Source organism: Lampetra planeri, chromosome 9 (genome assembly GCF_965212315.1).
Source record: "Lampetra planeri chromosome 9, kcLamPlan1.2.h2, whole genome shotgun sequence".
NCBI classification, from domain to species: Eukaryota; Metazoa; Chordata; class Hyperoartia; order Petromyzontiformes; family Petromyzontidae; genus Lampetra; species Lampetra planeri.
Window position 1 is genome coordinate 15,347,729 of NC_136115.1, and position 15,945 is coordinate 15,363,673.

Below are 15,945 nucleotides of genomic sequence, written 5' to 3' on the forward strand. Positions count from 1 at the left end.
CATTTTTTTCCAGATGTAAAACATTCCCCTCTCGAACCTGATTAGTGCTGCTGAGATATTTGCAGCGATGGGTTAAATATCACTTGGATGCCATTTTTAAGTGGTAAGCCTCATTTGGCCGTGGTCCATACGCATTTAGACACTCGGCGAGACAGATTTCACGTGACGCAATTTTAACTGCCGTGTATTTAATAAAAAATATTTTACCCAAACCTGTGGACGATTCTATCATGCGGCTGCGCAGAGCTGGCCCGTGAGCTGAGTTTCCACGAGGACCAAATCAACCGGATTCGGATGGAGAACCCCATCTCGGTGGCGGAGCAGGGCCACGAGCTCCTCCGCCAGTGGACGGCGCACGACGGCCCGGCCGCCACCGGTGCGTCCCGCCTTGCCCAGCATGCGCTCGCTAGCTCACGTCACCAAGCGTCGCCAAGCGTCGTCACACGCGTTGGCCCCCCGCCTCCTCGGTTTAGCACCGTTACGCTCATTCTCATCTAACGTCTGATGCCACCTTCCTGCCTTGTTAACAGTTTTTCATACATATGTATGTCAGACTGATACTGACCCGCACCTCCGATTATATAAGTAAGTAAAGTAAGTAAGAACATTTGTTATTGGCTACTGTTATGAGTGCAGTCCATCACGAATGCACATTGATCACACATTGAAGTAGACTCTCTAAAACAACACCATTTTGAGTCTGTTGCAGAACTGGCTCAGACTCAGGGATGGATCCTGAGCGTGAGCCGGTAGCGTGTTTCAGGTCTTTAGGTTAGAGACCCCGAAACTGCGCTGGCCATATCGCGGTTTACATGGCTGCGGGTACAGCAGCAGGTCACCGCGAGCCGGTACGCACTGATCGGGGGGATAGAACGGAGCAGATCGAAGGAGATTCTTGAAGACGAGTAGGCATAATTTATACGCAATCCTGTATTTAATAGGTAGGCAGTGCAGCTCATCACGGATCATATTTCTGTTTCTTAACTATCAGAGAAGTCAAACTCCACCTATGATGGAAGGGTTAGCTTGACGTTGCCTTCTTCCTCTGCAGTGGAGAAGCTGAAGGTGGCCCTCACGCGGATCCACCGGCTTGACATCGTGAGCCTCGTGGAGAGAGGGGCCGGACGGGGCGCACGCTCCTACAGCGAGATTGAGGGGACGATCGCATTGGATGAGTCTGACGGTGAGCGCACGCGAGCGAGCGATAGCGAGCAACCCAACACCGTGATGCGCAACGATGTCTGAATTAGCGTCCCCGGTGCATTCAAAGGTACAGGGATTAGGGGTCTGCGTTCCACTGCACGGATTCAGCAGGCGAGGCGTTTGGCAGCGTCGCGTTTCATTTTCCAACAGTGCCCGGTTTTGCCATTGTTTCCATTGCGCTTGAGTTCGCAGTTTCGTTTTCACCTTCATTTTGTTGTTGTTGTTGTGGATGTGAAGGCATTTTTGTTCATTTTACCGTTTAATTCACCATTCATGTTTGTTTTGTGTTTGTTCATCGTTCTTCACGAACGCTGTCAAGGAGTCTCCCCCCCGCCCGATGAGTTGCCTTCCCCCTTGTTCCCGGGGTCGACCGCCCGACCCAAACTGAGCTGGGGGCCAGACATGACCGTAGAGGTCAACGGGACACCTCCACTGTTGCCAGTGGCTCCGGGGACGGCCGACGAGGCCGGGCGTAACTTGGCGCCCATGGTCGCGTCGGAGGATGACCTTTCCCTCGGAGATTCAGGTTTTATATTTTACTTTTGTTATTTTACTTTTCCTTACATTTCGTTTTCTTTCCTGTATACTTATCTGTTTAATACCAAACAATGCAATATTTTTCCCATCGTGAAAGCATGTGTAGCAACAGCACCATATGCTCATGTACATTTTGAACCATCATCATTGTGCGTTCATGAGGCAGCAGCGTTGGATGTTCAACACAATGCCCTCCGATGGATGTGATGCGGGTTCAAATCCTGGCTGTGTACGAGGGATCCACCTCTCCACGATGCTCGCCCTACCTCCTCAAGCATGCCCTGTCGGCCTTAATAGGCGCTCGCCAACAGCACTTTGTACCAACAGTCTACAAAGCCAATATTGAAACCTGTGCGCGTTTGTAACTGTGAGGGTGTGTGTGTGTTTTCAGGATTGGACAGTCCTGCCGTGAGCGTGAGGACAGGAGCGATGCCAGCAGTCAGCCGGGACGGCATCAACATGGACGGCACAAGGTGCTCACCGCCACTAATGCGTCGCACAGCAACCCGGCGGCAGGGTGGCGCAGTGCTAGCACTTCCGCCTCGCAGGAGGAACGAACCTGGGTTCCATTCCCGACTCGGGCCGCCTTTTTGTTTGGAATTATATGTTCTCTCCCTGTTCTGCATGGGTTTTCTCTAGATTATGCGGTTTCCTCCTGGAGTAAAAATGAATTAAACGTTTCATGTCAATGGTATGTCCAAATATTCCAATGCTGAAAAATAACCTGCAAATTACTCAATTGGGATTACACATGACATCGCCCCTGACTGCAAACATTTTTGGGATTGTAAGCACTCTAAAGAATCTGGTTAATTTTAACATAACTTTATTTAAATATTACAATATGATATAATTTACTACTATAATGAGCCAAGAATGTCTGTGCGTCCCGCACGTGACGTCAATCCACGTCGACCAGCCCCCCTCATTAATAATCATGAACAGGTGACGTCCTCCAAATGGACACCCCCCCGCCATTAATAATTAGCGGGTGACATCGCTCCACATGGGGGGGCAAGGTGCCTCCTCCCCCCTCCTCAGCATCAACTTTTAACCCTCACTACAAAGGCAGAACCCTCACGTCATGCGATCTCCGTAACGCTATTGAGACATAGAAGTAAAAAGGAAGTCATGATGAACAAGGGATTATCACACTTAAATGAAATAAGTCTGTCACCGCGCCCTTACAAACTGCACACGAATGGATGCAATGAATATCACGTCGTGGTCTGCTTTTCGCTTGCAAGTTTCAGATTTACTGCAATACACCCGTCCTTGGATGGGCAAAAGGCTAATATGTAGATAGCATCTCAGTCTGACGCATTGCAATGATGGTGTAGAGCAGCGTTTTTCACTAATTTTCAGAGGGGGGCCACTTTCGCTGATAAGACATCATCAGAGTGAGGGCTGCTACACATTTGAAACCATTGGGATTTTGACAGGACGATTATAATGGGTTGTTTTCACTATTTGTGTATTGGCGGAGGGCCGCACCTCAGGAGCTGCACTAAAGGGGCCGCCAGTGGCCCACGGGCATTGCAATGAAGAACACTTGTGTAGAGACACTGTATGCCTATTTATTTTAATGAGAGAGATGGATGCAAGTCCGTCATGGCCAGAGGAAACATGGGTTGTCTTGAGCCTGGACTTGAGCAGGGACAAGGAGTCAACAGCACGGATCGCTTGGGTGCTTCCGGTGAAGTAGAGCTTAAACTCTTGCCGCTGGCAGTTTGTAAGTAACTCTAAGATGCTTCCCTGCCACTTCGCATGACCGTGCAGTGTGCGGAGGAGAGACGAGGCTGAGAAGCTGGTGGTGGGACAGACCAAGCCATTGGGATCTCACAAACACCTGGAGACGGACGGGCCGGGCAGAGGGCTTCACGCCATGGATGGAAAACCCGGGGCTCCCAGCAGCAGAGAGGTATAGTTTGACTTGACCTCTCACCCGAGTTGAATTCAGTAAGAAGGGTAGCAATGGGAGGCAGGGTGGCGCAGTGGTGACGTTTTTGCCTCATGGCAAGAAGGACCCGAGTTTGATTCATGCCTTGGAGCGCCTTTCCTTTTGGAGTTGTTTATGTTCTCCCCCTGCTCTGCATGTGTTTCCTGTGGGTTCTTCAGTTTTCTCCCAAAGCAACAAATATTATACAATGTAACTGGTATTAGCTAAACTTCCCAATGCTGAGAATTACCTACAAATTACCCAATTGGCATTACACGTAACTATCACCTACGACTGCGAAACACTTGGCAGGACCCTCCTGAAAAAAAGAGTCCTGAGACTCAGCGAGGCCTTCCTTGGTAAAAAAAGGCAATCGTAATAATAGCAAATACAGTGCGTGGTGTGTGTCCGGTGGCGCATGTGCCATCGTCACAGCTTCACGATGTGAAGGAGGAGGTCCCAGGTCCCGTGAAGGTGCAGTCTTACCTCAGTTCGCCGCTCCCTAGCGGCATCGCCAGGCCGAGATTATAACTCACTTACTGCACTTTGTATCATAAGCCCTGCCGGCCATTTGGTATCTGACTTGTCGCACCGCGGGTGGCGAGATGTTAACTACCTCGCCTGGTATAGAGGTCATGGGTTCTATCCCGACCCTGACGCCTGTTGTATATTTAGAGTTTGCATGTCTCTCTCCCCGTGGTCACGTGGATTGTTCTCCGGGTCCTCCGGTATTTACTTTCGACATTTGAAACATGCGTTTAGAGTATTTGGCTGCTATAAATTTCCACTTCATGAGACGCTTTGCTGAGCTATCATTTGTGGTCAGGTTGCTTCTGAAAAAGAGCTCTATAGCTCAGTGAGCCTTACCTGGTAAAATAAAAAAATAGTTTCAAATATTTTTCGTTTTGACTTCCCCCTTTTTTTTTCACCACAGTCAGATGCAGCAGAACCCAACGCAGGGTTTACAGTTTGCCCGGCACACACACAGGGACAACGGATTGCGTGTGAATTGTATGGGAAGCTGTGGTTAATTGCGCGGGTGTGCAATAAACTGCTCCTTGAATACTGTGGGGAAAGGAATCATATTTCGATTTGTGGGCTTTGAATTAAACTTCTCCGTGGCTAATAGTGTGTCATCGTGTGTCCTGATCTCTTGCCTATTTCCTTCGTTGGCAAGACGAATTGCTGTTAAGTGGCATTGCTGGCCGAGACCTACGGAGGAATGTAACACGTTAGCATTAGTATTGACATAAAATAGAGCTGCAAGTGGGAATTTAATAATAACACTGAACCGTTTTTATGGATATGGTTTTGGCAGTCTCATTATGGAGTCCACTTGACACTTTAGTATATGTCTCCGTGAAATGAAATTGCTTCCCGTATCAAATGTCGGTTTGCATTGGAATCGCAATAAATCTAGCTTAACTTGATGTGTAACAAATTTTGTTCATATGCTTGGGCTCAATGGAAATATTGTATCGTGTCTTGTCAGGGAAGATATGCCGTTGTCTCCAGAGTTTAGAAGGCATGAATAGTGGTCTCTTTTCGGCAGATTATTTTCAATTGGTAAAATAAATTAGTTGCACTGCTGATCACAAACGTATACTACATTTTAATCTTTCTTATTTTTAACGTATATTTCAGGGTCTTTGCGCGGCATTGGGAATGTACGACCTAGGATCATGTTTATATTTTATGTTTTTCTGAAATTATTATTATTGAGTGAAGTAAAATGAAAATATTTCTGGGTTGTGACACCAGCGTCTTTACAGGGGCAGGTTGGACGCACAGCACCACCAATGCTACCGTTGCTTTCACCTTTTCTCGAGACTCCCCTCTTTGGCAGTTTTTCCCTCGTAAATCGCTGCCATGGAATGAAACGGATAACGTGACATTGATTAAGCTGCCTGCGGTGCAGAGAGAACGGCTAAAAATAAAAAAGCTGCGATGCTTAAGGCATATTTTTTTGTAAAGCCTCCCCACCTGCCTGCAAGTGATGATCCTCATGCGGCGGCCATTGGCCATCCCCCCCCGAGAAGGAGGGGTTGCGGGGGGCAGCGTGCCCGGTTTGGCGGTCATTTTTAGCCCCGGGGACGCCGTGTCCCGAGCGGCAGCAGGAGGAGGTGACGGCGGCGGTTTCTCTTCTCGATCTCTCGCTGCCGGCTGGACACACCGCCGTGGGCCGGCGCGGAGAGGACGATGCTTTGGGCGCTCGCCATGCTCCTCCTGAGGCAGCTGCTTTCCTTGCCGCTCGTGGTGGCGGCGGTGGCGGCTGCGTGTGTGACGCTGCTCTGCTTTGTCCTCTCGCCCTCCACCTCGGGGGTGCGCTCGTGCGCGCAGAGAGACTGCAGTGGTGCAGTGCCCGCGTGCGCGCCCGACGCCCCCCCCTCTCAATCCGCACCCCAGTCCGCTTCCGGCTCTGGCTCGGAGGAGGAGCAGACGGTCACCACCAGGGTGATCCGCCGACGTGTAATTGTTCAGGTATCCTGCGGCGCAGGTAGCATTAGTATATGTGTGTGTGTATATACTGTGCGTCTGCATAGATGTGCAACCCGCATCAGTGTCGATTATTTTTTTGTTGTTTTAAAGGCTTGTTCCAAGAACATTTTGAACCTCTCTTTGCTTGCTTAAGGTGGACAAGTGCTCTGATTTTAAGAACGCCTTGCAGTGCTGTGCAATTTGTTGTGATGTTTGTCCCTTGGATTGAGATTTGTTTTCTTCAGCATTTTACTTAAAATTTTAAAGAATGTTTTAAGAAGACATTGTATACAGTATACCGTAGTTACTTTCTTAAGTCCTTAGACCACAAGAATAACAAATAGTTGTGTCATCCACATTTTGGGCTTATTTTAAATGCTAATTTTTATGTACTCACTTATAAAATAAACAATGATACTTTGCACCTGTAAAAGGTATACTGCATATATCATTTGTAACCTGTGTAAGACAGTGCAATGTCTATTTACCAAGCCACTCAGCAATGTGGTCTTATGACCCTTGCCAACTCTTCTTCATCGCTTTAGTTTCGACTTTCTTGAGAAAAAACATAAAAGTTGAAACGTCACCTTTATCATGACCAGGCACAGACGCCTGCAGAATGTGGGACTGTTTAATTGTACGCCTAAAGTATTTTCATAATTTCGATTTAAATCTTTCGTGACTACAGGGATTCATCTTCTTGGTTCTTTCGGTAAAGTCACGTAGAAGGAAAATAATAAAGTAATAAAAATAAAACATAATAAAATAATTCTCACGACGTTCCGGCCACAACGCAAGCAGCCGTCTTCAGGTGGAGAACAGGTCTGTCAAGTAGACAGAGTCTGAATGGCACGCCCCAGGCTTGGAGCGACAACATAATTTGTATATCAAGAGGAATTTAGCATATTTATGGGAAATGCAGATATGCGATTAATACTACTTGTGAAATGCGTAGGAGGTTTGGCGAGGGGTTTAAAGTCATTATGTCCATGCATTATGCAGGATTAGCAATATCAAAGGGAGGGAGTAAGGTTAGAATTAATAAAGGGAAGGAATGTTAATAATATGGCGCCGCAGCAACTAATATGCTTGTTGACTATACATTGTCATATTACGCTATGTTTTATTCTACCCACTCAACTGTATACCACACTGCTATATATTCACTATAAAATTACGATACTATATATTACCTTATACATTGTATTAAACATTACACTTTAATACTATTTATAATTATATAATATGCTATACACTATACCATTAACCGTCACGTGAAAGGTACTAAGATGAAGCAACGAAATATGTCAATGGGAGAGTGGTGGTAGGAAGCTTGCAGCGGAGCAAGAATCCATTTCCTGCGGAGTGCATATCAAGAGGAATTTAGCATATTTATGAGAAATGCAGGTATGCGATTAGTACTACTTGTCAAATGTGTAGAAGGATTGGCGAGGGGTTTAAAGTCATTATGCCCATGCATTATGCAGGATTAGCAGTATCAAAGGGAGGGAGTAATTAATAAAGGGAAGGAATGTTAATAATATGGCGCCGCAGCAACTAATATGCTTTTAGACTATACATTGTAATATTACACTATGTATTATTCTACCCACCCAACTGTATACCAAACTGCTGTAAATTCACTATACAATTATGATACTATATATTACCTTATACATTGCCACCAAGATTATATGGCTTGCCAAAGATACATAAAGAAGATACACCTCTTCGTCCCATTGTCTCTACTATCAACTCCCCCACTTACAAACTGGCTCGCTTTTTGTCTGAAATCCTGCGGCCTTTCACTGGAAAAACCACCTCTGCGGTACTAAACTCTACTGATCTGGTATCGACAATCAAGGGAATTTCCCTGTCCCCAGGCGACCTGCTTGTCAGTTTTGATGTGGTTTCCTTATTCACCAAAGTTCCTGTACCTGACACCATCGCAATCATTGAAGACTTGGTTCATCAAGGACTGGATACTGGGGTACCCCCCTGGTGAGACACTGCTTAACCAACACATACTTCACCTGGAATGGAACTTTATACAAACAAACTGAGGGCACCCCAATGGGCCCCCCCCTATCTCCGGTTGTAGCCAACGTCTTCATGGAGAAATTTGAGACTGACGCCATCCAGACTGCCACTCTACGCCCGACCTTATGGAAGAGGTATGTAGATGACACTTTTGTCATCTGGCCACACGGCCGACCTGCTCTAGACCAATTCCTTGACCACATCAATTCCATACACCCAGCCATCAGATTCACCATGGAAGTCGAAAAAGATGGCAAGCTTCCCTTTTTGGATGTCCTTATTAAAAGGAGACCTGATGGTTCAATGAGCCACTCTGTCTACAGGAAAGCCACCCATATGGATGCTTACCTAAAACCGGATTCCCACCACCATCCATCCCAGAAGAATTCCCTCATCAAGACTCTACACCATAGAGCCCAATGCATCTCCGACCAGGAACACATTGCCAGTGAACTCAAACACATATGCCAAGCTCTTAAGGCTAATGGTTACTCCGACTACACAATCTGTAAAGCCATCACTCCAACCACCAAGAAGGATCCTGTTGAGGAGCCTTTCAAAACCATCACCTTACCCTACATTGCTGGGGTTACAAAAAAAGATCTCCAAAATCCTGGTAAAACACAAGATCCAGGTCCGATTCAACACAGTACATAAAATCCGTGATCTGGTCCCGTCTGTAAAAGACGTGGTTCCAGACATACAGTACCCTGGCGTTTACAAACTAAGTTGCCTCTGTGGTAGCAGTTACATTGGAGAAACCAAACGACATGTCTCGGACCGCATCCGTGAACATAAAGCAGATTTGAAACACGGTAGGACAAACACCTCAGCCGTGGCAGATCACTGTTACAATTCAGTGGGCTCACATGATATTGACTTCTCCAAGACAGAGGTTCTCTGCAAGCCATCCGGCTACCATAAGAGATTCGTCCATGAGGCGATCCACATATACAAACACAGAGACAATTTCAACCGAGAAGATGGATTCTGGCTCAGCAATCATTGGAAGGACGTAATAAACCATTTCGGATCTTAACTGATTGTGTCCACGTTTACGGTGACTTTCAGACCGCGTTCCACTCACTGACATTGACTATATATCTTGTATTCTCCGCAGGGAATGGATTCTTTGCTTCGCTGCAAGCTTCCTACCATCACTCTCCCATTGACATATTTCGTTGCATCCTCTTAGTACCTTTCACGCGACGGTTAATGGTATAGTGTATAGCATATATAATAATAAATAGTATTAAAGTGTAATGTTTAATACAATGTATAAGGTAAAATATAGTATCGTAATTTTATAGTGAATATATAGCAGTGTGGTATACAGTTGAGTGGGTAGAATAAAACATAGTGTAATATGACAATGTATAGTCAATAAGCATATTAGTTGCTGCGACGCCATATTATTAACATTCCTTCCCTTTATTAATTCTAACCTTACTCCCTCCCTTTGATACTTCTAATCCTGCATAATGCAAAGGGCATAATGACTTTAAACCCCTCGCCAAACCTCCTACGCATTTCACAAGTAGTACTAATCGCATATCTGCATTTCCCATAAATATGCTAAATTCCTCTTGATATGCAAATTATTTTGTCAAAGCACTCTTCGCTCCTCCATCCCAGCATAAATAGTCGCTCCAAGCCTGGGGCGTGCCATTCAGACTCTGTCTACTTGACAGACCTGTTCTCCACCTGAAGACGGCTGCTTGCGTTGTGGCCGAAACGTCGTGAGAATTATTTTATTATGTTTTATTTTTATTATTTTATTATTTTCCTTCTACGTGACTTTACCGAAAGAACCAAGAAGATATTTTCATAATATAATCATTAGTACGGTATATGTCCTATCTTTACATTCCATACAACATAGACATTGCACCATGACCCCTTGCATGATTCGTTTTGAACTTTCAGTTCCCTGTCTCCATTACTTTACTCGTTCATTTTCATCCACGCATTTGAAAGTGATGCATGAGCTTGGATTAAATACGAATTGAGGGATACTTTGAGGATTTATATTAAAAAATGGCTTGCCGTATTACGTAATTCACGGTGCCCCTGATGCGGGTAACATTGGCAAGCAAAATGCGCCTCTTTGTTGTGGGTGAGACCTGTTCAACCCCGCAAGTCCTGTCTTACATGGCCGCAGGGCGACAAGCCGCTGGATCTCCCTGCTGGGCCTGTGTGTGTGGAAGAGTTTACCGACGAACAGGGAAACCTCGTCACTCGAAAAGTAACATCCTTTCTATTCATTGCATTTATCATGCCGGCGTGCCACTGTTTCGTTATTCATACATACATAACATTTTCACCGTGTTTTGATGTTTACTTGGATTTGTTACCAGAGTTACAATGTCGTGCTCTACCCGTGTTGATTAGCGCTTGTTCAAGTTGGGATTGTCTTTCAGTGTACCCTCAGCTTGGAAATGTAATTATCACCGGTTTTATGATTTTGCAGTTGAGCTTTGTAACAAAAACACTGTCGTGTGCATTACAGTAGCTTCATCAACATAAACAATCCCCAAGATTTAAATTTGCATAATGCTTGCTCTAAATCACAACGTGGCCTCGCTGCGGTGGCCAGGTGACGCGCAAACTGATTCGCCGCGTCACTGCCCCCGACGGCTCAGTGAGGGAAGAGGTCATCACGCAGGCCACGGACCCTGACGCTTACGCCAGGATGCAGGCCGGAAGCCTGAACGCAGGGCTCGAAGGACCCCTCACGGTATAAAACACCCTTCCTTGCTGAAGCCTTCATTCTGTATCTAGCTCTGCAGGAACAGATGTTTTTTTAGGCAATTCGAATTTTCCACCTTTTTTTTAGGCAGTTTACGTTTTTTTGCTCAAGTGATTTTTGGGTGTGGATTTTTGCTTTTGCGTTAGTTTCTTGTTTCTGGGGTCATGCTTCCACCAGGCTGATGCAGCAGCCTGTTGTATTTTATTGTATGGTGTAGTCATTTGTTCAATGAGTTGGATGTGACGGTGCACAGCTTTAATACAAAACTTTGGATTATTTTATGTTTTCCATAATATTTTTTTGGGTTAGATCGCGTAAATATAAATGTGTCGTTAAGCACCACCTGACACAGCCAATTAGTAAGGTTTGCCACGTAAACAGAACATGCCAATTCGTTACTAGCACAGCACACCGGGGTGTTGGAGAGAAAATTGTAAATGTTATGGATGTGTTCTCCAACACACGGGTGTGTGCTGTACTAGGAACAAATTGGCATGTTCTGTTTATGTGGGTGCTGGTGGGTTTAACGACACATTCACATTTACGCGATCAAACCGAAAACAACCTACATTATGGATGACATTGGTTGCGAAAGCCTACGTGTTAAACTTTTATGTTTTGTTCTAGAAAATATTTTACCCAGGATAATCCCTTGAGGTTGGTGTCCAGGATACTTGGGCAGGGGCAGGGTTGATGGATCACACGGCATCGTGTGTGTGATGCCTACCTGAGGAGCAGTGGAACTCAACTAGGACTCTGTAAAACAAGTGCAGCGCTGATGTATCATCGCAATGTTTTGGAGTTTTAATGCCTTTCCCCGGGTTCTCTAGTTTCCCTTCCACGTGATTTTCAGTTAAGTGCATGAAAAATATTGTCAAATAGGATTTAGAACAATATTCTAAGCAGGACAATCTTGGAAAAAAGACTGGTAGGTGAAGGAAATTAATGTAGAAAATGTATTAAATGTGGAAAAATGTTTATCGTAATCCAGCCTTGTTCCATTCCTCCTGCTCAGTGTTGTCCCCCGTGATTAACAACTCTGCTCTATTCTATGTCTTGTCCCCCTCGAAATTCCGCCCTCTGCAGAGCCGTGCCGATGATCACATTGTCACAAAGGTCGTCACCAAAACGATCATTCAGGGTGAGAGGACAGAGGTGCATTTTGGGGGTGTGAGAAAGATAGTAAATGCTGCCAAGGTCAAAAAAAGTGTTCACAAGGTAAACGCTCTGTGGGCCTTTGCAGCTGGATCATAAACACGTGGCAATAGCATAGGCTTTGCAAACATTTTAAGGCAGTGGCGTAGTGTGGTTAACATGGGCCCTGGTGCAATAATCTATTGGGGTCCTCTATCCAATGCCCCCCCTCTTCATAACCCCGGTGCCCTGGACCCCCACTGGCCCAACGAGCCTGGCTGCATTTGTACTGCCTGCAAACTGGAGCGTGCAAGCAGCTTACGCTACTGTTTGTAAAGTTCACGTTGGATTGGTGGAACAGGTAAGCAGCGTTGTCTGGGCCGCGAGTCCATCCGATGCTGGAACGCCGTACTCCCCTGCCCATCACAATTATTCAACGTCGACTTTGGTATGCAAACAGGTTTGCAATGCCTACGTTGGCTTCGATCAAAAGATGTGCTCACTGCGTGCTCTTTTCAACAGCCCAGTGAGCCCATTCAACCAGGGGCGTGAACTCTAAAAAAGAATCTCAGAAAATGCCTACTGGGTAGTCTGGGGTTTGAGCTGACATCTTTTAGTTAAATTACTCTCTCCACATATGAATATAGTGTGTGTGACCAAAAGCACCAGAAATGTTCACGATCTCGTCAGATCTTGAATACTAAGCAGGTTTTGTGCCTGGATTAGTGCTTGGATAAGTGACCCTTGTGCATTGCAGGCGTTGTCGGCTAAGTGGCTATGTTATGGTCAGCAAATGGCAGTCAACCTAAATCCACTGTTGTACTTCTAAGCTCCCACATATATTCTACTAGCCATCACCAACCCCCACTGACTAGAATGGTGAAGTATGGTCAAATAACCACAACAGTCCCGCACTATGGGAGGAGGCCCTTCTTTAACGATGGATTACTGGACGTCTGGGGAACAGAGCTCCATAGCTCATGGGATTCTTCCAGTCTTAACAAAGATTCTGATTCTAGATTGAAAAGATCTGTACATATCCACATGTGAAACATTGTCGAAATATGCATGCGTTGGCTGTACTGATATTGTATGTGCGATTAGGTTTATTGTCAGAAGGTGCTGACAATTTACAATAAGTTTGCTCCCCTCGTATAAGAAAGGATACAGCGTAACAAAATAATTATTAATCTAATTTTATATTGCATATATAATTGCAACGGATGTATTTGCATTTCTCACAGTGATTCTGTAAAAAAAATGGACTTTACATTCGTATGAATGTAATAAAATTCTGCCTTTGTTTGTCCTTTCTGCTCGATATCGTAACAGAGTAACGGTGCAAAACCGCAGCACTGACTGTCCAAGTGGAGCTTCCACGGAGCGAGGAAGGGCCACACAGCTTGGAGAGGGATTCTGGAAATGTGCCACACGAGACTGGAAGGCGACTTCGTGCAGTAAAAAAAAATCAAACGTGTAGAGGGGGAGAGATGATTGTGATCCTTGGTGAGTGCAGATTGTGAGTGGCTTGGGGAGGCCTTGAGCAATGCTGCGTTGGGTGTGGCCCGAACTGGATTAGAGTTACCATTTAATGCACTGCATGATGCAACAAACAAACAAAAATGCTTTATTTTAAATTTCCATGTTTAATTTTCAGCCAAAGACACTCTTTCTTGTTGAAACATTTTTATTTTTTGTGAATCACTTTCCTGTAAAAAAAGTTCAATAAAAAAGGGGAAAAAAATTGTCAAACAAGTTTTGAAGGTCGTAAAACCCATTAATTTTAATCCACCGCCACATTGGTATGTTATAAGGTGATTTTGAAAAAAGAATAAAATTATAACTTATTACTACTACTAAAACTTGTTATGCTTTATTAGAGCACAGTAATTTAGCTGGGCTAAATGATGTATGGTATTGTATTGCGTATTCGGGAGGCGTTGCAGATTACTGGCCTGGGATCGGGCAGACAAATCACACAATCCTGTATATAAGACTGCCATGTTATTGCTTGTAACAATTATGTTGATGCAGCCTTGGCATGGAGGTCATTACTTCCTTGAGCTTATTATGTCCCCCACCCCTCTTAACTTCTTAACTTAAATGGCCATCATTGGCACACAATGTAAACACAAACATGTACATAGGAGTTGCCATTGAATGTACTGTAGTGATGCCATGCACCGTGACACTCATTCTGTATAAATCTCACAAACAAAAAAGGTTTGTTTTAAAATACCGAAAAACAAGTTTAACAAAACAATTATGAAAAAATATGCATATTCAGCACTTATTTGCAAAACTGAGACCTTGTATATGAAGAATGCAAACGCTGCCATCACAAAATCAGCTGTAAACAATGCTAGTATTTGAGTTTTCATCGTTCAAATCGCCAGTATACACACGATAAGCGCTGAAGCACTATTTAAAGGGACGAAATTACGTTTGAGAAAATTGCCAATTATCATGCCTGCTGCATGCACTTCTACATTAAAAAGATGTATGTACGATAACTCACTTATACTGTATAACTAAATTGCGTAGTTACTTGTGCGTTCTGTGGACTTATTTTCAGTGGCTGGGATTTCTCTTATACAAAAGCATTCATCTCTTTAATTTTAATGAGAAGGAAAATAAACTGCGTTTTGGGGTCAATACAAGAGACAGAAAGTGCACATTTTGGTTGGCCACGCACTTGATGGCAGTAAGCCAGCCCCCACTTACTCCCAGGACACACAGAAGTTTGCATGGGTTACCTGTCCCATTCTGAGTAATGCTTCATTTTAACCAACGTCAACTCAAATAGGACTTGTTATTTTATTTTACATGTGTACTTTACGTCAATGCAGCTGTTGGTTTAGCCGCCTGTCAACATGTTGGCATTGACAAGGTAATAATCTCGAAGAAAATAATTTTCCAAACTTGGTCATCTTCGGATGGAATATCAAAACATGGGTAAGGGCTGTTCATTCCAAGCAACTATGGTTTTAACGTGCAGGCAAAAATGGAAAAAAAATCAAGAGTACATTACGGCTCAAGTGGAAGTTCATAGTTTGTGTGTAAAGTACAATATATATTTTTCCTATAACTTCAAAAAGTGGAGCAAGTTCTGTACTTTTATTTGTCCAGAAAAAGATTGGAAAGTGCCTAAAAAACCAAAATTCCCAAAATTGAACCGTAGGGTTTTTTTTAGAGCTTAGTTTTTATGACTAATAACCGCACTTCCCACCGTCCCTTGAGCTGTGGTCACTGTCTGTGAATCAAAAACACGCCTGCTCACCACCCACCACCACCACGACCCCCCCCCCCACACACACTATAGCGCGCGTCTGTTTGTAAAAAAAATTAAACAAAAAAACATTACCACTTGTGGGCATTTCAATTTAGGTAAAAGGGTCATTTCTGTTTGCTTATTTCACTTTGCTTTGTTAAAAATCCTGCTTTAGTGGGCTACATTGAAATGCGTAATTTATGGTTAAATAATTGTAGTGATAATGGAACATAGATCACTGACTTGTTACTCACAATAAAGTATTTGTGTCTTAAACATGTCTTCATCTGGTCCCATTAAACACAATCGTGTATATTTTTCTGCAATGCATATGTATGCCGACTTTGCAGTGTAAATAACGAACCATGTATCGCATGCATTTGTATACATGTGCAAAGGCAATTGAAAACTACCTTTGGGATGTTGTGCAAAGTAAAACAAAAATTATTGTATTTACAAAATTAAATGCAATCATTGTATTATTATTACATAAGTACATGTTCTAGTTTCATGTAATCATGACAATATAGAATGTACCAGTGGCGGAGGTGTCAGCATTCGGCAGTGGGGGCCCTGCCACAGTACAGGGGTGGG

At 44.3% G+C, this 15,945-nt stretch overlaps 1 protein-coding gene across 15 annotated transcripts in view; it reads left to right on the plus strand.

Moving 5' to 3' along the window:
* LOC144720730 (uncharacterized) overlaps positions 1-15,627 on the plus strand; it is a 275,382-nt gene extending 259,755 nt beyond the window's left edge. For 10 of the 15 annotated variants that reach the window (XM_078597741.1, XM_078597737.1, XM_078597744.1 and 7 more), the window contains 9 exons: positions 245-376; positions 1,052-1,183; positions 1,523-1,729; positions 2,132-2,213; positions 3,520-3,661; positions 10,359-10,442; positions 10,794-10,934; positions 12,033-12,087; positions 13,413-15,627. In XM_078597741.1, coding sequence (XP_078453867.1) covers positions 245-376; positions 1,052-1,183; positions 1,523-1,729; positions 2,132-2,213; positions 3,520-3,661; positions 10,359-10,442; positions 10,794-10,934; positions 12,033-12,087; positions 13,413-13,417 — 980 coding nt within the window. In that variant the 3' untranslated portion in view covers positions 13,418-15,627. The remainder of the gene's footprint in view (positions 1-244; positions 377-1,051; positions 1,184-1,522; positions 1,730-2,131; positions 2,214-3,519; positions 3,662-10,358; positions 10,443-10,793; positions 10,935-12,032; positions 12,088-13,412) is intronic. The other 5 variants (XM_078597746.1, XM_078597736.1, XM_078597733.1 and 2 more) reach the window with 4 other exon arrangements.
* Positions 15,628-15,945: the final 318 nt, after the last annotated feature.